At 48.8% G+C, this 22,089-nt stretch overlaps 2 protein-coding genes across 2 annotated transcripts; both read left to right on the forward strand.

The window, feature by feature from the left end:
- Positions 1 to 5,621: 5,621 nt before the first annotated feature.
- On the forward strand, positions 5,622 to 11,509 carry SLC25A53 (solute carrier family 25 member 53). The gene is made up of 2 exons (XM_043974763.1): positions 5,622 to 5,799; positions 9,699 to 11,509. The coding sequence occupies exon 2, from the start codon at positions 9,730 to 9,732 to the stop codon at positions 10,648 to 10,650; it is 921 nt and encodes a 306-aa protein (XP_043830698.1). The 5' UTR covers positions 5,622 to 5,799; positions 9,699 to 9,729; the 3' UTR covers positions 10,651 to 11,509.
- A 5,550-nt stretch (positions 11,510 to 17,059) lies between these two features.
- Positions 17,060 to 20,137, forward strand: TMSB15B (thymosin beta 15B). Its single transcript, XM_043974764.1, has 3 exons — positions 17,060 to 17,387; positions 19,100 to 19,204; positions 19,678 to 20,137. The coding sequence occupies exons 2-3, from the start codon at positions 19,105 to 19,107 to the stop codon at positions 19,713 to 19,715; spliced, it is 138 nt and encodes a 45-aa protein (XP_043830699.1). The 5' UTR covers positions 17,060 to 17,387; positions 19,100 to 19,104; the 3' UTR covers positions 19,716 to 20,137.
- The last annotated feature ends 1,952 nt before the right edge of the window (positions 20,138 to 22,089 follow it).

Raw genomic sequence — 22,089 nt, forward strand, 5'->3', positions numbered from 1 at the left:
TCCTACAGTTAGCAGCAAATGGACCAAAACAAAAAATCTGGATTTGATTTGAAAAAAAAGTCAAATCAAGGAAATAAACAGTAGTCTTCAGACACTTTGGAACAGGTGCAGCCTTAATGTGTTTGGGGTTTTCTTTCTTTCTTTCTTTTTTAGTGAGGCAATTGGGGTTAAGTGACTTGCCCAGGATCACACAGCTAGTAAGTGTCAAGCGTCTGAGGCTGAATTTGAACTCAGGTACTCCTGACTCCAGGGCTGGTGCTCTAACAACTGAGCCACCTAACTGCCCCAGGCTTAATGTGTTAATAAAGAGACATAATGCATATGTAGCTTTTGGCAGTTAATGAAAAAAATAGAGGCAATTTCAATAAAGTATTAGTAAAATGAGAGTGCATGTGGCATAGTGGAGAGCCACCAAAGGTGGTGGCAGGAATATTTGAGTTCACACCCTCTCATTTTACTAATACTTTATTGAAATTGTCTATTTTTTATACACTGTCTATGTGACCCTGAGCTAGTCAAATGATCTGGTAGTGCTTTAGGCAACTAAAATGGCAACTAGGCAGAAGGTGCTGACCTGCACTGGTAGAGGAAATAAAATATACAGTATTAAAATACACATCGATCATGGTCATCATTTATGTAGTACAATCTGGAAATAACTGAGCCTTACCAAACAGAATAAATGCCACACATACATTCATTAATCTTAGCTGGAAAAAAATACTCAGCACTTCCATTAATATGTATGTTTTCAAAGCCTTTTGTAATTTTTGGTTGTTAACATGTGAAACGTCATGATTTTTTTCTTTTTCTTTTGGTTGCAGGACAATGAGGGTTAAGTGACTTGCCCAGTGTCACACAGCATGATCTTTTTCTCCCACTGGTTTTATTGGAATAAAAAGAAATTCTTCCCTTTTTTCCCAAATGTGCACCATGGTTCTTGAACTGGTGCATGTGCAATAGTGAACATCTAAGCTATTCATTTGACAGGGATAGGTGCTGTTTATGCAGCATGTAGAGGAGAGAAAATGAACTGCTTTTGAGGTACAAGAGAGACAGTAGGATTATGGGCATTTTTTTCACTTGAAATGAATGTCCTTAAGGGATGATTGGAGGTTGTCTGTAAAGAAGCATTCATTTGGGTCACTGTTGATGTTTTATGTATGGGTTTGACATGTACAATAAATAGAGAGAAAACGCTGAGCGTACCTAACTTTAAAACCCTTATAGGATACAGGCCAGGCAGAGCTCATACATTTTCTATTCCTGTATTCAAACTCTTCCCCCCTCTTTCATATGCTGGTAATTTTTGTTGTTTTGCAAATGGAACATGAAAAGTGGTAGACCCACTCCAAGCTCATTAGATTCAATCTTTTCTGAATGGCTGATTGCCTTGGTATTTCCCCTAGATCAAACATGCAATTTATAACAAGATGTTTCTCTGGAAGAAATGAAAAGCACTCTGAAAGTGCCTGAAGGAGCATGGAAAGTTCTCGGTATGATACAAATATAAAGACGGGGCAGAAATCATCCTCTCCAACAACAACAAATCATAGTTGACCCCATGCAGCTGGGAGACCATATGTTTTTGTTTTGTTTTGTTTTGTTTTTGGTGGGGCAATGGGGGTTAAGTGACTTGCCCAGGGTCACACAGCTAGTAAGTGTCAAGTGTCTGAGGCTGAATCTGAACTCAGGTACTCCTGACTCCAGGGCCGGTGCTCTATCCGCTGCGCCACCTAGCTGCCCGGAGACCATATGGTTTTAATATTTCTGAACAGTCTGGTGTCCCCTTTTTTCCCTTCCAAAGTAAATCTGCCATGTCAGGCTTCTCCTTCTTCCTTGCTGTCCTAAGATTTAGCTTTAGCTCTTTAGTTCTGGATAACCTCTCCCCAACTCCAAGGCCTGATCCTCTTCCATTGACCAGTCTATTTTGCAAATCCAAAGCTTGACAATTTCAGCTTTTCTCTTGGGATGTGATTCTGGGTGTTCCAATAGACTACTCCTTTCTAGTTCCTGGCCAGAGATCTCATTAACCTGATTTCTACTACCTACTGCAATCCTAGTATGATGACAGTGAGGCAGGGAATACTGCATTCACTGAAGACATCGAGGATCACCTAGAATGAGGGGCACGTTGGAGTCAGATCTTGAGAGAAGTGATTATTAAATTATCAGTGTGAGTATATTTATACCTCAAGAAATCCGAAAATGCTACAAATTAGGACTTGTTTTATTGTTTCATTACTTGTCTAGACTTTAAAAAGTGATGGAGAGGGGCAGCTAGGTGGCGCAGTGGATAGAGCACCAGCCCTGGAGTCAGGAGTACCTGAGTTCAAATCCGGCCTCAGACACTTAACACTTACTAGCTGTGTGACCCTGGGCAAGTCACTTAACCCCAATTGCCTCACTAAAAAACAAACAAACAAACAAAAAGTGTTGGAGAAAATGTTAATAATGCATATTAAACTTTAAAGTGTGTGATGGGAACATCCCCGCCCCCCCCCCCCAAGAGCTGGTTGTTAAACATTTACTAGCATGCCCTTGCCCAAAATGTAACAGAAAGACATATGGTGGGTGTAAACAGACTACAATGCATTTCAAACGAGGAATCATTTAGGAGAAGTAGTGTAAAAGATGACACCAGATATATATATATATATATATATATATATATATATATATATATATATATATATATATATATATATATATATATATATATATATGGGGGGAAAGACTAGCCAGTCATTTAGTGAAAAGGAAAAAGGAAAAAAATATTAGTGAGAGGGAAAGGGGGGAAAAGACAGTTCTGTGCTCCATTGCTTTTCATAAAATGTTAAGAGAGGCTGAGAAAGGCCCTCAGTATATTAGATGAATTTATGGGAAGACTCGGACAAGAAGCTCCAAGTATGGTCATGCATGGATGGGTTGAGATCTGAACATAGTTAGAGAGTCTACCCAGTTCAATGGGATCAAGGATTCATTGATATAGGAAGAGTATTGTGACCCTGGGGTTCTGCCATGACCATCAGGTTTCCTCCAACTTCTCTGCCCAACTCCCTTACCTTCCCCTAATCCTCAGCCAACAGGTTCAAGATTTCATAGCTCTGGAGGGCAGCTAGGTGGTGCAGTGGATAAAGCATTGACCTTGGATTCAGGAGGACCTGAGTTCAAATCCAGCCTCAGACACTTGACACTTGCTAGCCGTGTGACCCTGGGCAAGTCACTTGACCCTCATTGCCCTGAAAAAAAAAAAAACAAAAGATTTCATACCTCTGGCCTGGACTGAATTCTTGCTGTAGTCAAATGGCCCCAACAATTTGGTAAAGTAGGAAATAATCTGGGTCTCCAAGTGATGAGACCCGACTTATTGTGAGACCCTTGGCCAGTGGAGTGACCTTGGGAAAGTCAGTTCATTTCTTTGGTCTTTGACTTACTCCTGTAAATAGTTCCACTTTATAAAGTGAGTTGGCCTAGAAGATAATCTCTCATATCTGGGGTGACTTCTTTTGCAGAGCAATGAGAGTTAAGTGACTTGCCCAGGGTCACACAACTAGTAAGTGTCAAGTGTCTAAGGCCAGATTTGAACTCGGGTCTGGGGCCCATACTTTATCCACTGTACCACCTTGCTGCCCCGCTTGGGGTGACTTTTAAATGCTGTAATTTTAAGCCCTGATAACCTCAGCCCTGACTTTCTTTTTCAGTTTACAATTTCACTGTCTACATGGTTTTACCTCTTGTTGTCTACTTGTTGCCCTCAGTGCAAGCCCAGGAATCTCCTGTGAGGGGCCAAAAAATCAGTAGGATCAGCTGGAATTGGAGTTGAGGGAGCTGAGCCTCATCAAGTTCCTCAATGGTCCAATGGAAGAAAATAAAATTTGTACTTCTACCTCGCAGGGTTGTGGTGAGGAAAGGGCTTTAAAACCCTACAGAAATGGTGGCTGTTACATTATCCAGGTCCAAATTCTGATGTTTTTAGGCAGGCAGACCAGTTCAAATCAATTAATAACCAGCTCAAACCCGTTAAAACAAGAGCGCACCAGTTAAAACAGGCTAAACCCTGTTTGGGGGCTACTAGGTGGTCCAGTGGATAGTGCACTGGCCCTGAAGTTGGAAAGACCTGAGTTCAAATCTCACCTCAGACATGTACTAGCTGTGTGACCCTGGGCAAGTCACTTAATCCCAATTGCTTTAAACATCCAGGGCCATCTCCAGTCATCCTCAAAGATATTTTATCTTGCCACAGGATCCAGATGGCTGTGGGGGGAAAGAGTGAGGTTGGTGACTTTGCACAGCCCTCCTTCACTGAAATCCAATTCACTACAAGTCATGACATCACCTTGATGTCATGGTCCTCTTTGAGAACAAGGACAAAAACAACAACAAACCCAATTCAGACTAGTTAAAAGTAGTCTAAACTGGCTAAAACAGTTCAGAACAGTCTAAACCAGTTAGAACCAGTTCAGATCAACTTAAACTGGTTCAAATGGGCTAAAACCAGTTAGAACCAGTTTAAAGAAGTTCAATTCTGTGTATATCAGCCAAAACAGTTTGAACTAGTTCAGACCAGTTAGAACTGGTTTTAGCTGGTTTGAACCAGTTTGAACTGATCTGAACTGGTTCTAATTGCTTTAAACTGATTTTAGCCAGGTTTGAACTGGTCTGAACTGAATCAAATTAGCAATGTATGTAAAGTGCATTGTAAACCTTAATGTCTTACATAAATGGTTTGCCAGCATGTTGGTGTTGAGGTCAGGTGTTTAGAGGTGTCACTGTTATGAATACTGAAGTCCTCCCAGGATTGTGGCCAGGAATGGGGAGGAAAGAAATATCAGAAGCAATTAACTAAAGTCGCTGAAATGAGAGAAGAGTCTGAAGACCCACATCAACTGCCTTGATTTAAAGGATGAGAGGGCAAAGAATCTTACATTTTGGAGCCCAAGGGATCTTAGCTACTATCATTTAGACCAATCCCCTCGTTTGACGAATGAGGAAACTGAGACCCGCAGAGGTCAGATGTCTGGCCCAAGGTCACAAAGATAGTAAGCAGATAGAGAAGAGCTGAGATTTGACTCTGCATTAGTCTTCTCCCTTTGGGTTCGAGGTCTGCACTGCTTCTGTCTGACAGGTGCTTTTCAGTAGGTGGAGAAAGAAGGGGTCTCCAGCATCGAGCCCCAAAGTGGTCCCCGGAAAGGGGAGGCCTTAGTGACCTCTGGCTAGACAAGAAGGGGTGGGGGTGGGGGCCAGTGGGGGCCGTGGGTAGGCTCTGCTGGACGACCCTGGACGGGAGTGGACGCTCCGGGGAGCCTGGAGACGAAGGTCAGGGCCAGGTGTGGTGGCAGGGGGCTTCAGGTACGATAGAAGCTCCCCAGACAGGGCATGCCTCGCTTTTGTCTTCGGAGCCCCAGTGCCCGAGGTTCTTGACTGACTGACTGACTGCGGGACTCGCAGACTACTCGCTGGCTTTGGCTGCAGCCGCAGCATCGCAAATTGCCGCTGAGCCCACCGCAGCGGCAGATCAGGGCGCGGCCTTGGCAAGACAAAGAACGTGACGGGCAGCCCGAGAAGCCAATGGGAGAGCAGGGAGGGGAGCGGAGGCGGACTCTTGTGCCTCCCCCCGCCCCCTGCCTAGGGTACTTGGTCCAGAACGCGGGAGAAGCGGAGTCGGAGACCTGGCGGAGGGAGGGCCCGCCGTGGCCGCCTGGAGGACGAACGGACGGGAGAAGAGCGCTCCCGCTCCCGTTCTCCCTCCGGGCGGCCGCGGCGGGGACAGTGGCGTCGGGGGCAGCTCCGGTCCAGGTAAGAGCAGCCGCGCCCCCCCTACCCCCAGGCTTGAGGCTTGTGGCGCTGGCTCGTTCACCCCCATCCCCATCATCCCCACCCTCACCCGATCACCCTCATCCCCCATCCTCATCATCCCCACCCCCACCCGATCACCCTCATCCCCCCATCTCCATCATCCCCATCTCCTTCATCCCCACCCCACCCGATCACCTTCATCCCTCCATCCCCATCATCCCCATCCCCACCTGACCATCCTCATTCCCCCATCTCTGTCATCCCCACCCCACCCGATCACCTTCATCCCTCCATCCCCATCATCCCCATCCCCACCTGACCATCCTCATTCCCCCATCTCTGTCATCCTCACCCCCACCCGATCACCCTCATCCCCCCATCCCCATCCCCACCTGACCATCCTCATCCCCCCATCTCTGTCATCCCCACCCCCACCCGATCACCCTCATCCCGCCATCCCCATCCCCACCTGACCATCTTCATCCCCCCATCTCCGTCATCCCCATCCCCACCTGACCATCCTCATCCCCCCTATCTCCGTCATCCCCACCCCCACCCGATCACCCTCATCCCCCCATCCCCATCCCCACCTGACATCCTCATCCCCCCATCTCCGTCATCCCCATCCCCACCCGACCATCCTCATCCCCCCATCTCCGTCATCCCCATCCCCACCCGACCATCCTCATCCCCCCATCTCCGTCATCCCCATCCCCACCCGACCATCCTCATCCCCCCATCTCCGTTATCCCCATCCCCACCCGATCACCTTCATCCCCCCATCTCCGTCATCCCCATCCCCACCCTCGTCTTCCCATCCCCACCCGTCTATCCCCATCCCTACCATAGCTCCATCATCCCCATCCCCATGACCATCCCCATCTCCCCATTTTCCCCATCCCCACACGACCATCCTCATTCCCGCATCCCCGTTATCCCTGTTCCCATCCAACCATTCCCATCCCCGATTTATATCCATTATCCCCATCCCCAAGTGACCATCTCCATCCCTCCAAATTCCTTCCTATTAACTCCATCCCCATCCTTGCCATATTCTCATTATCGTTATCTCCACTAGGCATCCACCTCCCCACCCCAGCCGCCCCATTCCTCCTCTCATATCCCCATCATCCCTATCCTCATTCCCATCCCCCCTCACCTCGACGTCTCCACCCCCACTCCACCATTTCAATCTCCTGCCCCCATCCCATCCTCACCCTGCCTCTCCCAACCCCCGCCCCCGCCATCCCCACCCCCACATCGCCATCCCCCACCTGCTCCATCCCCACCCCCACATCGCCATTCCCCACCTGCTCCATCCCCACCCCCTATCACCATCCCCCATCTCTTCCATCCCCACCCCCACATCGCCACCCCCACCTATCCCCACCCCATCATCTCTCACCCCCGCCTATCCCCACCCCCAGCCTCACCAGCCCCGCCTATCCCCACCCCCACCTATCCTTACCCCCAGCCTCGCCGTCCCCACCTTTACCCCCCACCCAACCATTCTCATCTACCACATCCCGATTTTCCCCTCTATTCTCATCTCCACCCTGTTATCCCCACCCCCACCCCATCCCCATCCACTCTGCCACCTCCACCCCCACTCCGCCCTCGGCATCGTCACCATCCCCACTCCGCCATCTTCACCCCCCTCCCATCTCCATCATCTTCATCCTCCTAATTACCCTCATCTCCCCCATCCCCATTCTTCATCTCCCTCACTTTACAAACTAGCAGAGATCGGGCAGCCCGTTCTGCAGAATTGCTTTTCTGAAAAGAGTTATCTTTCTGTACTCCTTCCTCCCCCGCCCCCAACCTGCAGTAGTTTGAGAGGAGGGAGCGAAAAGCCAAACCACAGCGCTTGTCGCCTCAGCTTCCTGGCCCCCACATACAAAGAGCCTGTGCTTTTCCTTTTGTCTAGTATGGAACTTCTTACGGAGTCCCCCTTGGCTGGCCCCTGGGTTCCCTAGCCCTAGAGGAGGGGCTTCTCTTCCTAAAACGAGGGGGGGGACACAATGAGGAGGTAGGTGGAGTGATCCAGAGGGCAGCCCTTCCCTCTTTGGTTTTTCTATTGAAGGTGAGTTGGCCATTGGGGCTCTCCTGTCTTTGTCTGGAAAACTGCAGGGGCGTGGCACTTCTGTGTCACCCGAGGAAAGCAGCTGAGGATCTTTTCTTGGGGAAGGGGAGGAGGGCTGGGGGGCTTAAACCAAACCCTAGGCTGGTGGACCTATTGTTCTTGACTCCTTGTGGTTGGGAGTTATTGGAGGCCCGCTGGGAGCCCTTAGCAGATGTAGTGGCTTCCTCTCTTCCCCTTTGGGGTCCCCTTTGGGGTTCCCTTTGGGGTGGGGGTATTAAAATGGAGTGGATGAGGTTGGGTTTATTATCTTTTTCAGCTAGTGATGGCACTAGGAATAGGACATAGGTTCATGGATTTCAAGCAGCAAAGGACCTCCAAGATCATCTAACCCAGCTCTCTCATCTTATAGATGAGAAACTGAGGCTCAGAGAGGTGAAATGATTTGTCCAAGGTTCCACAAGTTGCAAGTAGTAGAGCTAGATTTTTAATCTAGTCTTCTGACTCAGGATTTAAAATTCTTTCCATTGTACCAAAGGTATCCTCCAATCCTTTGTTTTTGATAAAAAGCGAACTTAGAACATGGGATTGTAGTCACACCAAAGAATGTGGCGACATCCAGGCTCTAGTTGGAAGTTCTCTGCTCTCCAGTTATTTATATGTAGCTGTGACCATTTCTGGGAGCCCATTAGTACAAAATCCTGCTCACAGCCCTGATCCGTGGACAGGGGTCCACCCTGGCTTTTCACCCAGGCTCAGGGAGATGTAAGGCTTTCGCTTGAGAGCTATTAAAAGAAAATAGAACATGTTAAGAGTCCTAAGTGGCTCCATTAAAACAGAGAGTAGGAGAGTGGCTTATCATAAGTGAGACAGAGCATCTATTATAATCAGACTGCTGCATGATGGCTGGTGCCTTCCAGTCTGAAGGCCTGAGATGTAGCTAGCTCACTAATTAAGAGGCCATATTTGAAGAGCATCAGATGGGCCCTAATGGTTTGAAGGTCAGGCCCAAAGTCATCAGTGACAGGGATGATGTAATAAGGAAGATTTGTATGTAAGACAATGAAAGCATTGCAGTTCATGTGACAGCTAGGGGGCGCAGTGGAAGACCTCAAGAGAGGCAATATTTGTAAAAGGTGCTTGGCACATAGTAGGCAATATTAGAAATGCTTATTTCCTCCCTTTCTCTATGTACACTGAGGGCTGGATGTAAGAGTAAAAGGCATTTTGGCCTCTGGGGAGCCACGTCGCAAAGAGAAAGAAAGAGAAACGGCTATAAATGTCAGCTCAGAAAATGAGGCTCCTGAGGCGTGGTTCCGTGGCCAAAATTGTCATCACTGCAGCTTGCAGAGATTCCCCCCCCCTTTCCCTTCCTCACCCAAGATTTAGTTTCTTTTTAGAAATTGGAGATTTCCTATACTTAGTTGAAATTAGAAAATAAAAGGTAAGGACAAAGAGGAAGGTTCACAATTCTTCTGGAAAAGCTGGCATCTTAGGGGACAGCTAGGTGGCACAGTGAATAAAGCACTGGCCCTGGATTCAGGAGGACCTGAGTTCAAATCCGGCCTCAGACACTTGGCACTTACTAGCTGTGTGACCCTGGGCGAGTCACTTAACCCTCATTGCCCCCCCCCCAAAAAAAAAAGAAAAAGAAAAGCTGGCATCTTACTAAAAAACCTAACCTTATTTTCCTATAATGCTTATGGTTTCTTGTGTTCTCGGGTGAAAAAGCCCAGAGATTCTGAATTTCTTCAAGTTTCAGCAACTTCATTTGTGACAAAAAGCAAAAGCTTAACTTTCTTGTCCTCTTCTCTGTCAGTCATTTCCAGCCCAAGCCTGCTGTTAGCAGCATGGGGGAGCAGCGTGAGGCTCCCCGTGGAGAACCTGAAGAAGTCAAAAGAGAAAAGATCCCGGAAGACCCCCGGTGGCTCTCCCGAAGCTACAGCCTTGGGGCCATTTCCAGCTTCCTGTCTACATTTGTGACTTTTCCCATCTACAAGGCTGTGTTCCGCCAGCAGATCCATGCTGTGTCTGTCCCGGAGGCTGTCCATCAACTGCAGCAGGAGGGCCTTCACCGCTTCTACCGGGGAATCTACCCACCCCTTCTGGCCAAGACCCTTCAGGGGACCCTGCTCTTCGGCATCCATGACAACCTGCTCCAAGCTCTCTCTCCCACTGGATCCTCCAGGCTATGGCATCACTGGGTGGCCGGCTTTCTGTCAGGGGCGGTAGAAGCTGTGGTGTTGACCCCCTTTGAACGAGTACAGAACGTGCTTCAAGATGGACGGAAGGATGCCCGCTTCCCCAGCACCTCCAGCATCCTACGGGAATTCCACTCCTACGGCTTATGGGAACGGCTAGCCATGGGTTACTATCGGGGCTTCTTGCCTGTCCTCCTGAGAAACAGTCTGGGAAGTGCCCTGTACTTCTCTTTCAAAGATCCCATCCGAGATGGCCTGGCTGAACAAGGTCTGCCCTGCTGGGTCCCAGCTCTAGTGGCTGGCAGTGTCAACGGGACCCTCACATGTCTACTGCTTTACCCACTCAGTGTCCTAGTTGCCAACATGCAGTCACAGGTAGGTTGGCAGGAAGCGCCAGGCCTGCGGGCTTCTGCTCAGGCTGTTTGGGAGGATCGGGGACGAAAACTGCTTCTGATCTACCGAGGTGGTTCCTTGGTCATCCTACGTTCCTGTGTCACCTGGGGACTTACCACGGCTATCCATGATTTCTTGCAGGAAAGCAACTGCCCCAGGGTGGAGGAGAGTGACTGAGTAGCCTCAGAGGCAGCCCAGAGGGTGTTAGGACTGTGTTCTTACAGCCTGGGTCTACAGTAGGCCAATGACTCCCCACTGGGTCTGTTTGCTTCTTCTGATCCTAGAGACCCAAGAGCAGTTATTCAGTTAGGAGATGAGAGCAGTTCCCAGCAATTAGGTTACCAGTTTATTTTATCATATGGTGGCATTAATTTCAATATGTCGCTCCAGTCATCACTGTGGGTGCTCTCCCCTGGACCAATACAGAATGAAGATTCCCAACAACTTGATAGATGGTCTTTCCGATTTCCTCTAGCCGAAACAATCAATCAAACTGCTGCCAACCCGGCAATGGGCCTCTCCAAACAGAGCTGGACTGGTGCTTGAACAACAGATTTCAAGTTTATCACCCAGGCCTCTACTCGAAGCCTTTCCAGCTTGGTGGACCCATTGCCACAGAGAGAGACGAGAGGAGGACTCCAGGGAAGAACACCCACGTTATCTTCCTGCTATCAACAAAGCTACACAGCATCCCTTAGGTCATAGAAGCATCTCAGCGCTTTCCATCCACAGCTTCCTGACCCCGTCCTTGGCTTCAGCTTTCAGGGGCTGCCAGACAGAAGGCTGTGTGTGCCCTGAGGTCGAAAAGATTTTCAAGAAAGCCATCGGGAAGAATAAAAGAATGTGAGGGGCTAGGGGAGCAAGACCCACAGTTTCAAAATACCACCCTTAACAATATAAGGATCCTATGGTAACTCTCTCGGAAATGAACAGATCAAGTCAATTCAACAGGCATGTTTTGGGCACCAGGCATTGGGCTAGATGCTAAGAATACAAAGGAAAGAAAAAGTCTCTTGACCTGAAGAAGCTTACATGGGGGGGGGGGAGGGGGGAGGGGGGGAAGGGAATGGGAAGCATGGGGATGGGGTGGGGGGTGGGAGGTGTAGAGAGATGACAGGTATTTGTCATCGTGATCACTTCTCAGGGTGGCTTCAAGCTTGTTGAGATCTAGGAAGTGCTGCCACTTGTGAGTCCTAGTGCCCAATGCTAGGGTAGAGCCTGGGCACTGAAAGGCAGCCCAGAGCCCTTCCAGGCTGGGCTTACCTGAATTGATTGGACCCCAAAGGGACAAGCAGGGCTGGAAAGAAGTGTTCACCAGAGAAAATAAAGTAAGGTTCGGGGGCTTAGAGGGCAAATGAGTAAATAGTGGGGGGAGATTTTTAAAACTTTTTGTAAATTTTGTCATATAAAAGGACACGCAAATAAGACAAAGTAATCTTATTTGCCAAAAAAACTGTCGGTCTGGAGTCACAATACCTGGGTCCTAATTCCCAGTGTTCTGCTGCTTTTTCCCCGTGGAGCAAATCATTTCATAGTTCTGGAGTAGATGACCTTCGAAGTCCCAGTTCTAAATCCGAAATCCAAGGATGTCAGGCACTGTTTTAGAAAATGTCATTGTTGCCTTTCATTCTCTCGTCAGTCACTTCCTCTTCCCTTTCGTGAAGCCTTCCTTGTAAGAAAAATCTTTAAACAACTGTTACCAACCCAACAGCCCACCACGAACACCCGAACATCATGTTCAGCATCTGCAGTCTCTCATCTCACAGGCCGTTTTACTAGGAGGACTCTGGCATTGCTGTGTTCCCTGTTAAAGCACTTGAGTTTCAACAGGATCCCTAGAAATAAGATGCCTGTGGACGTTCGTGGAGCGCTTGCGCGCATTGCGGATTCGACACAAAGACATCGTTTTGTTGGGGAGTCTGCATCTGAGGACTTTGACTAGATCCTATCTGATGAAGTGGCCTAAGGACAGGGACATTCAATTCCAGTTCATTCAATGAGGATTTGTTAAGTTCTGTGCTCAGCTTCCCCCAGATCATGGAACTTGGACTGAAGACGTCCTGGATCCCTGCCCTGAAGGAGTTAACAGTCAGAGGCCAGATCACACCATTTGTACTCCTTCCTGCAAGGAAGGGTGGGGGGGAGTGGGGGGAGTGGGGAGTGGGTGACAGGTTGGAGAGAGTGGGGGCAAGAAAGAGCTTACCCTCACTCTAGCTCTTATTCTATCTAAGGGGGAGGAAGGAGCAGGGTGGGGGTCATGGTTGCCAGTCTTGATCTCCTCCATGCCGACAGGAGTGGTCCTTTGTGTTCCATGTTACAGCACGTTCTGTTTTCCCAGGAACAGGGGGCATCATGACTGCTGGCCAAGGGGAGGATCAGGGGCAAGCAGCTGCAGAATTGGATACTTCCACTAGCTGTCTCCAGAAAGGGGAAGGGCAGGGTGGCCCAGGAAGCATTGAGAATCTGGCCCCTCCCTGTTAAGCTGCTTGTCCTGAGTCATGAGACTGCTGCTCTTAGAAGGCCTGAGAGGTGGGATCGGGGAAGGGAGGGGTGGCACTGAATTTCAGCAACCTGGCTGAAAGACCCTGGGACTGGGTGGGAGGGGAGAGACTTGGTTCTAGTCCTTGTTCTGATAGGTACCCTCTGGAAAATGGGGGATGCAACAAGGTCCTCTCTGACACCCCCTCTGGCTCTAACAATCAATGGCATGCTGATGAAACGCCGGCTTCCTTAATTCCCACCTTTGCTCAGCCTCAATTTCAGTAAGAGTTAGATAAGCTTTTCTCTGTAACCTTGGGTAAATCACTTCTCTCTCCGTTTTCTCCTCTATAAATATGAATGAGTTGAACTAGAATCAGGTGTTCTTAACTTATGGTCCATGACCTTGTTTGTTTATTTTTTCAATATTTTGACAACTGTATTGTGGTATTATTGGTTTCCTTTGTAATCACGTTTTGTTTTATGAATTTCACAACATTTTTCTGCGACAGGATCTGCCACGGGCTTCACCAGACTACCAAAGGGGAGAGAGGTATCCATGAAATAATCCCTCAGGGCCCTTCTAGAACTGGCATTACGGATCAATGATTTGGGGACTTCACTGAAAGCTCTTTTACCTAAAGCATCTGCCTATTTGTTGGCTTACCATTTCACATTCCACCCCCACCCTCCATTAAAAGCAGGTTTTTAGAACTGACCTCATAACTTACAATGTTTCAGAAACACCATTTGAACTCCCTCTTGTTGATTCTCCAGCACCTAGTTATTAAAAAAATATATATTACTTAAAATGGGGAGCCACTAAATGATGCATTTTTTAACGGTATCCCTGAGGAACTAGGATATGCTAGGAGAGTCAACACCCCTCAAACCACCATTCTGACTACAACCTTCCCTCAGACCTGTGGAGAGACACTTCCTGCCATCATCATCATTAAAGAAGCCACTAAATCCTTAGCATCAAGTCCTTAGTCAAAAGCCTAGCATCATCAGTGGAGGTGGTTTTCATCAGTGGCAATGACACTAAAGATGTATTACCGAGGGCAGCTAGGTGTCGAAGTGGATAAAGCACCGGGCCTGGATTCAGGAGGACCTGAGTTCAAATCCGGCCTCAGACACTTGACACTTACTAGCTGTGTGACCCTGGGCAAGTCGCTTAACCCTCCTTGCCCCGAAAAAAAAATTGTATTACCATCTGCTTTGCCATAGCACCCTAAGGAGCACTGGGCCTTTCCATCTGCCCTGTTGCTGGAATCTCCTCTACATGTTGTCTCCTTTAATTCAAACGTGAACCACACAAGAGCAGAGACTGTCCTGCTCTTTTATATTTCCAAAGCACAATGCTTGGAACATAGTAAGTGCTTAATAGAATTTTTCATTCATTCATTCGTTTGCTCATTCATTCATTCATTCATTCATTCATTCATTCATTCATTCAGTGCATCATTCCAGGAATTGTTAAGCTCCCTTCCAGCTCTGACTGTCTAGGATTTTACTATTTTTCTTTTAAATCCCGTGTTTTGCACAGTTCCTGGTACCTAGTTGGCACTCTTAATAAATACTTATTGATTGCAGTCACAGCCTTCCCAGGAGGAAATAACTAGCTTTCAATCGAATTTTTTCACTGTAGGCACTGGGTGGTGCTGTTGTCGAAAGGTTTCTACCTTCCATCCCTTGAGTTTTGTTGATTATGTCAAGATGCTTTTTTTGGCATGGAAGAAGAAACACCCCACCTCTAAGTCCCATTTCCCAATCTCACACATCATGGTGATCGTTTTTATTTTCCCCTAAATTTCCTTTTCTTTCAAATACCTCAACTCCCCAATCCCCTAAAAAGACAAAGAAAGCCCTTGTAACAGATATTCAGTCGAGCAGAACGGAGTCCTATGTTGTCTCTGTCCAAAAGCGTGTGTCTTATTCTGTGTTCTGAGTCTATCGCCGCTCCGTCAGTAGGTGGGTGGCCTGCTTCAACATGTGTCCTCAAGAATCATGGTTGATCAGTTATTAATTCTTTCCAAATTGTTCGTTCTTACAATGTTGTTGTGAGAGTTTACATTGCTTTCCTGGCTTGCTCATTTCACTATGCATTTACTTCATACAACTCTCCCAGGTCTCTCCGAAACCAGGCCTTTCATTGTTTCTTATTCCGTTACATTCATAAAACATAACTTGTTCAGCCATTCTCCAGTAGATCTAGGGTACCCCCATCGCTTCCAGTTTGTGGCCACTACAAAAAAAAAACACAAAAAAACCAAAAAAACCCAAAAAAACAAAAACAAAAAAAGCTGCTGTAAGTGTATCTGTACATATAAGACATTTCCCCCTCTGGAGTTCAGTTGGTAAGCCAGCATGTGACAGGCACAGAGCGGACTTCTTTGTCTCAGACTTCTTCTAAGAATAAGGTTTTGAAATGCATACAAAAAGATGGATGGTATTGCAAAGGAAACCAATTCTATTGAAATATTATTATCAATTTTTTTTAAAGTTCATGGACACCAAGTTAAGACCCTGTGGTAGAGAGAGACATATTGTCATTGAAATCCCAAATGTGTAGGTTTGTGTGTGGTATTCGTGCATGGGGAGCCCCATCTCCTACATCACAGCTCCCAGGCTCCTTACTGCACTACGTGGTTTGACGAAAGAGTTTGCCCAACAGAGAGAGATCCTGGTGAAAACACCTCCATGAAGTTAACCAGGGACAGTCTAGTGATGGGCTCATTTGGGGGTGCAGAAGTAGTGGGCCACCTAGAAGCTTGTGAGTTTCACTAATAATAAGTATTCTTGCCAATAACAGATAGGTGGGTGGAGTGGACAGAGTGTGGGGTTTAGAGCCTGGGAGATCTGGGTTCAAGTTCTGATTCTAACACTTGCTAGCTTTGTGACCACTGGCAAATCATTTAACTTTCTAGAATCTCTTAGGCAGTTAGTTACAGAGAAGCTGTGTTCCACATCAGAAGTTGCCTGCAGGGATGAAATCACAGGTCTTATTTAAAAAAAAAAAAGTTTTGAGAACTTAGTATGTTCCTAGGCAGCCCTGCTCCCTAAATTTTGACACAGAGGAGAAGCTCCCATGTCCTAGCCATAAATGCCAGTGGGATCTGGGTTTGCATTAAAAGAGAGATGGCTTCTAGGAATAGGAAGGCAATTGTCTTCTGCCCTCAGCAGACCATATCTGGTGTAGTGTAATTCAGCTCTGGGAAAGATGGTTTAGGAAAGACAAGGAGCAGTTGGAAAGTGTCCAGACAGGAGGGCCGCCAGGAAAGTGAAGGAATTGGGGGTTTTAGCTGAAGGAAGACTGGGTGGTACACGAGAGCTGTGATTGGGTATTTGCAAGGCCTGCACCTGGAGGAGGGCTTGGGCTAGCTCTGTTTGGTCCCAGGGAGTAGAACCAGGAGAGGCCATGGTGGTGGTGGTGGGGGTGGGGGGAGCTGAAGAGAGGCAGAGTTAGGCTGAATGTCCAGGAAAAACATCCCAACAGTTTTAGCTGCCCCCGGGGGCACTGGCTTGTCTCTGAGTAAGGGGGTTCTTCCTCACTGGATGACTGCCTTATAGTGGAAGTTCCCTTCCGATGTGCTTTGGGCTAGGACCCTTCCGGCTCGGAAATTGTGATTGCGCACGTGTGGCTGTAGGGTGCCTGGAAGCTCTGTATGTTGGGGGAATAGGAGAGGAGTTTGGTGGGTGGGTGCAGAGGGCAGCACTGGCAAGGGGCGAGGACAGTGGAGTGGCTTTGGAGCTCAGGACTTGGGTTTGAGTCGAATTACAGACAGTACTTGAGCTTTGGGGGCAAGTCACCTAGTCTCTGGGGACCTCAGTTTCCTCTTCTATGTAAGGAGGAGGTTGGACTATATAGGGGTGGTCTCTGAGGTCCTTTCCAGCTCAGAATTTCGAATCCTATGTCCGATGTGAGGGGCTTTCAGAGGAGGACTGGACCGAGTTGGGGGTGGGAGGGAGGGGAGGGTGTGGAACTGGACTTAAACCAGCCAGTATCAAAAATCCCTTAGCACGACTGGGGCTCTAGATCTTGACACAAATGGGGGTGGGGGGAGGAAGCGGCTGGGACGGGGTGCATGGGGCGTGGGGGGGGGGGAGGAAGGTGCGTGGGAGGAAGGATAGCAGTCTTTGTCCTGGGCTGTGGCGCGTGGCGTTCCCCAGCACCTCGCTTAGTACCCTTGGGGCACCAGAGGAGGGGGAAGCTCGCCGCCTCGGCCTGTGGGAGGGCGGGAGTGTGCGGGATGGGGGGAGGGGGGGCGCAGGGCCCGGGCAGCGCTATAAAGCGAGTGCCTCCTGCAGCTCCCATCGCAAGCTCTCCTGATCCTGCCCTAGCTCTCGCTATCTCCTCCAGCGACTCAGGCTCCGACAGCAGCAGCAGCAGCAGCAACAGTGACAGCAGGCACGCCAGGCACCCAGAGTAACAGGTGAGTTTGGCGGGACCGGGATGGGCCCGGCTTGGCTCGGCTTGGCTTTGCTGAGCAGGGCCCCCTCTTCCTGGACAGCTCTGCCCCCCTTGCCCCCCACCCTGGACAGCTCTGCCCCCCCCTGCCCCCTACCTTGGACAGCTCTGCCCCGCCAACTCTGCCCCCTATCCTGTTAACCCTCTCCCCCTAGCCCCATCCCGTTACCCCTCTCCCCGCCCCCCCCCGCGCCCCATCCTGTTGTCCCTCTCCCCCCTCCCCCTCCCATGCAGCTGTTGGGCGCGTGCGCCCCGGGAGCCGCTAGGGGGCGCAGCGGAGCAGGGGCAGAGTCGCGCTCCTCCCCCCCCCCCCCCCAGCGCATTGGCCGGGCGCCGTCGACTCCCCGAGGCTCGCCTCTCCTTGGCATCGCCATCGCTGGCTGCTGAGGCTCGGGGCGTGGGCCGCGCGCTCCCTGGGGACTCGTTGGCTTCGAGGGGATGCGGGCCGGGGAGCCGACACCGGGGCCAGCTCCGGTGCCCAGACTGGACGCGGCCGGGGGGGAGCCCGCGCCGGACCAAGAGCAGCCGGGGCCCAGCTCTGCGGCCCGGGCCGGGGCCAGACCTGGGGTCGGGGCCGGGGCCGGGGCCGGGGCCGAGGCCGCAGCAGCCCGCGTAGCGCGGGCCACGAGGTTCAGCACCTCGGGCTCGAAGTACCGAATTAAGGTGCTGTGGGCGGGCTGGGGTGGGATCGGGCAGAGGCGGGCCGGGCCCGGCCGAGGCTCAACGGCCACTGGGCCGTCTGCCTCGACTGGGCTCTTGGGAGGTGAAGGGGAGGCAGATGCGCCTCCGGGCTACCGCTCCTCAACAGGCCCTTCCTCTGGGGAGCTGTCCTCGGTCTTCTCCCCACTTATTCCCTCGGTGGTGAGCAAACCCCCTTCGAGATCGCTCCCCTCCCCGAGATTACTGAGGCCCCCTTGGTGATTCCTTCACCTCAGTAAGCCTCAACCATCCTCAGGGGGGGTTTGCTCTCCTCCAAGATTGCCCCCCCCCTCACACACTCCCCCCCCTCGTAGCTGCCATTTTCTCGGCTCTCGGAGGTTAGGGGGTAGTGTGTAACTAGGCAGGTGTTTTGGGTGCCATCTCTGGCTGGTAGGCAGCAGGAGCAGCTCTCCATTAGCCCCCTGGCGAGTGTGGCATGACCGTGGATGCTGCCCCTTGGGAACATGGGCGTGGCCGAAGCAGCTGGCCCAGTGGGAGGCAGCAGCACCCCCGCTCTCCTGGCTGGGAGGCTGTTTTGTCTTCTGGAGTATTCTAGGAAACCCGAGACTTCTTACCTTCCCAGTTCCCTGGAACCATCCTTTCTCCCCCCCTCCCCCATCTTTTTCAGAGACCCAGCTTCATGCCAAAACCTGAGAGACAGAGTCTAGTTCAGCTGCTTATAAAGTGTGAGCCCCTCATCCCCCCAAAAGTCTGGAAGAAGCATAGTGATTTGGGGGGGAAATCCTGCCTCTTCCCGGAGTGTTGGCTTCTTTACTTTGGGTTCAAAATTGCTAAGAGAGCTAGTATGGATAACAAAGGACTAAGGCTTTTATCTAACAGCTGCTTTCTCTGCTTCTGCATTCCTTTTCTCCTGAAGAATTGGCTGCTTTCCTTAAGGAGTCCTTGAAAATGCCTACCCTGGGATAGCCTAGGTGAGAACAGCCAGGTGATAATGAAAGATTTCTTATTCTTCCTTAGCCAAAATGTGTGACAAACCAGACCTCTCTGAAGTGGAAAAATTTGACAAGAAAAAGCTGAAAAAGACCAGCACAGAGGAGAAGAATACTCTTCCTTCCAAGGAAAGTAAGTCATGGCTGGTAGGGCCATAAAAGTCATTCCTCCCCCAACTTCGCCTTCCTATGGGAATCACTGAGCCCAGAAACCCAAGTCTGCCGAGCCTCCTGGGGTCTGATGGCAAAAGCTAGGAGCTCTGCTTGTGCTATGTTACATCACATTTGTGGAAAATCGCATTTCTCTTAAAAAAAAAAAAGCTAAACCCGAAATTGTTTTTCCCCATGTGGATCATGTAAAGACTTGAGAAATTCTGGTCAATAGCCATAGAAAAAAACCTGAATGCTTTAATGAATTCGAGCCATTCTGTTCTATGCTTACTAACACTTGGGGGAAAAAAAGTGAATTTATCCCACTTAACACTACCCAGTATGGCTGAAATTGAAATCCATAGTAAACTGTTGGCTCCCCACTGCCAAATTTGATGATCTCCAGGATCCTAATCTCCTTCATTTTTTATACTTCCTAACTCTGTTCTCTTTCAGCCATCGAACAGGAGAAGGAAAGCGTTAAGTCTTCCTAGGGATGGGGCGTCCCTTCCCAGCAACAGAATCGAGTGCTTCCAGAGTTTATTGTTTCGCCTTTAATAGTCTTTGTTTGCTTAGTTGTTTAGTCTTTTAGGCTGCTTTCATCTCTTTACCCAATGTTACCCAACCATCCTCCATGCTGTGCTTATCTGAAGAGGGAGATGATTCATGAAAGGAAAAAAAGAAAGGTGTTAACGGTGAACGTGTTAACAAAGAAAGCTTGAGAATGTGCGGACCATTTATCACATATTAGGCTTATGCCTCATTTCACTCCCCTCCCTTCCCCTCCCTGCCCCCGCTCCATTTTCTGTGCATTGCTTATAGGGTGACTAGTGTTTTTTCCTTGCCTTTACAATTATTAAATTTTCTTCTATACTTAATATAATATCTAATAAGAAATAAATGTTATGGATTGTGGTGGAAATCTTGTGATTCATTCTATGTTCATTTTTTTTTTTTTGCTTTTAACTTGAGCCATTTTGGAGCCTTCACAAGGGGGTGGGGTGAGAAAGGTATTTTAAAAGCATTTATTAAATGCTTTTGTGTCTCCCTTCACGAGCTGTGTGCTAACAGAAATCGAGATAGTCTGTAAACTCAAAAAGCTCACATTCTCATTGAGGAGATAAAAAAAAAACATAAAGAAGGGTTCATTTTCAAAATGGATGGGAAGACCAGGAAATACTCAGGTTCTAAGAAGAAAAACATCGGGGAAGATGGCAAGGTCCCCAAGGATCCAGAGGAACACTGGCTGGGCAGGTGGTCCCCAAGGCAGAGGATAGCGGAACCAAGGGTCAGAGTGGAATGGGGTGATGGGATACTTCCATCTAAGGGAGAGAGGGTCAGTATCCAGCAGGTGCTGGGCATCCTGCTTTTTCGTGGGATCATAGATTTAGAGCGGGAAGGAACCTTACAGATTATTCAGTCCAACCCCTTTGTTTTATAGAGGAGGAAACTGAGGCATACCATAATATGGGTAACATCACATACCTAGCAAATTTTAAGGGTGGGATTTGAACAAGTCTTCCTGCTTTGAAATCCAGCATCATCCACTCCCTACACCGCGCTAGCTTGATTGACTTGTCCGGCAGATTAGAAACTAACTAATGTGCTTTGCATATAATAATGTTGGCGTGACCATTCCTCAGAGCAGGTGGGCTTCCCCTTCCCCCACCCCATGTAGCTGCTAGCTTGAAATAATGAAGGGGTTACCTAAAGCTCTCCAAAGTAGACTCGACTAATCTGAGGCCAACTGATTTTTACATCAAATATTTTACCACTTGTAAACAAGTCAGAACATGCGGGTTAGTGGAAGAAAATAAGGTGTGTTAGGAGGCTAGCACAAGTAACACTTATCATTTATTCTTCCACATCCTGGGGGGAAGGGGGTATCAGTTAATGCTTAATGAATGTTTAGGCCAGCTCTTCACCCCAAACAGTCTGGAGAAGCCTATGGACTCTTTCCTCTGAAGAGTCTTTTTTTTTTTAATCAAAGGAGGGGGGCAGCTAGGTGGCACAGTGGATAAAGCACCAGCCCTAGATTCAGGAGGACCTGAGTTCAAATCTGGCCTCAGACACTTGACACTAGCCTGTGTGACCCTGGGCAAGTCACTTAACCCCCATTGCCCTGCCAAAAAAGAGAAATCAAAGGAAATGCTGTCATTTGTTTTCCCATCCAAGTTCATAGACCCCTTGAAATCTATTCACAGTCCCACCCCCATTGCAGGTTAGGAACCCCTGCTTTTGACAGGCCAGAGCCTTCTTGTGTATATTGGGTTATGTGACACTATAGGAACGTCGGACAATGGGTACGACAGAGCCTTGCAGAGTACTATCATGGAAAGTGTATTAGATATGACAGCTATGTCACCATTTAATGTTTCTGATTCTCTATTTCCTCATCTGTAAAATGGGAACAGCTAAGGCAGCTCCCTCACGATTGTGTAAGAAATGAGAATATATGTAAAGTAGTTTTGCAAACACAAATATCATCTTCAGTACAAATAATTCGATCATAAAAGGCATCAAGTCAGAAGATAAACAATGTTGGAGTTGGAGAAGTCACCCAATACCCAAAGGGCCTCCAATATATCCCTGCCTGGGACTCCCCTCTGTAACATCCAGTGACTTTGCATTAGGGGCAGTGTCAATTATAAAGAAATTTGCTTTGCCATTCTCTTCCATGCCCCCAAAGAAGTTATTGGTGTGCAGTGAATATGAAAAGCAAATAGACCATTGGGTGGGCAGTGAGGTCAAGAAGGCAGCTAGACCTTCTCTGGCCATCAGGTAGCCACACTGAACAAGGCAATTGCATGGACTCAAGTCTCTGGGGAGGTAGGTGTTTCAAAACCAGAATGCACAGAAAAATGGACC

Source organism: Dromiciops gliroides, chromosome X (assembly GCF_019393635.1).
Source record: "Dromiciops gliroides isolate mDroGli1 chromosome X, mDroGli1.pri, whole genome shotgun sequence".
Lineage (NCBI taxonomy): Eukaryota > Metazoa > Chordata > Mammalia > Microbiotheria > Microbiotheriidae > Dromiciops > Dromiciops gliroides.

What these genes read in the sequence shown, in the direction of transcription:
- SLC25A53 (XM_043974763.1), top strand. Translation starts at nt 9,730, where the DNA reads ATGGGGGAGCAGCGTGAGGCTCCCCGTGGAGAACCTGAAGAAGTCAAA.
- TMSB15B (XM_043974764.1), top strand. Translation starts at nt 19,105, where the DNA reads ATGTGTGACAAACCAGACCTCTCTGAAGTGGAAAAATTTGACAAGAAA. An exon ending in TACTCTTCCTTCCAAGGAAA is followed by an intron (nt 19,205 to 19,677) that starts GTAAGTCATGGC and finishes GTTCTCTTTCAG; the next exon opens with CCATCGAACAGGAGAAGGAA.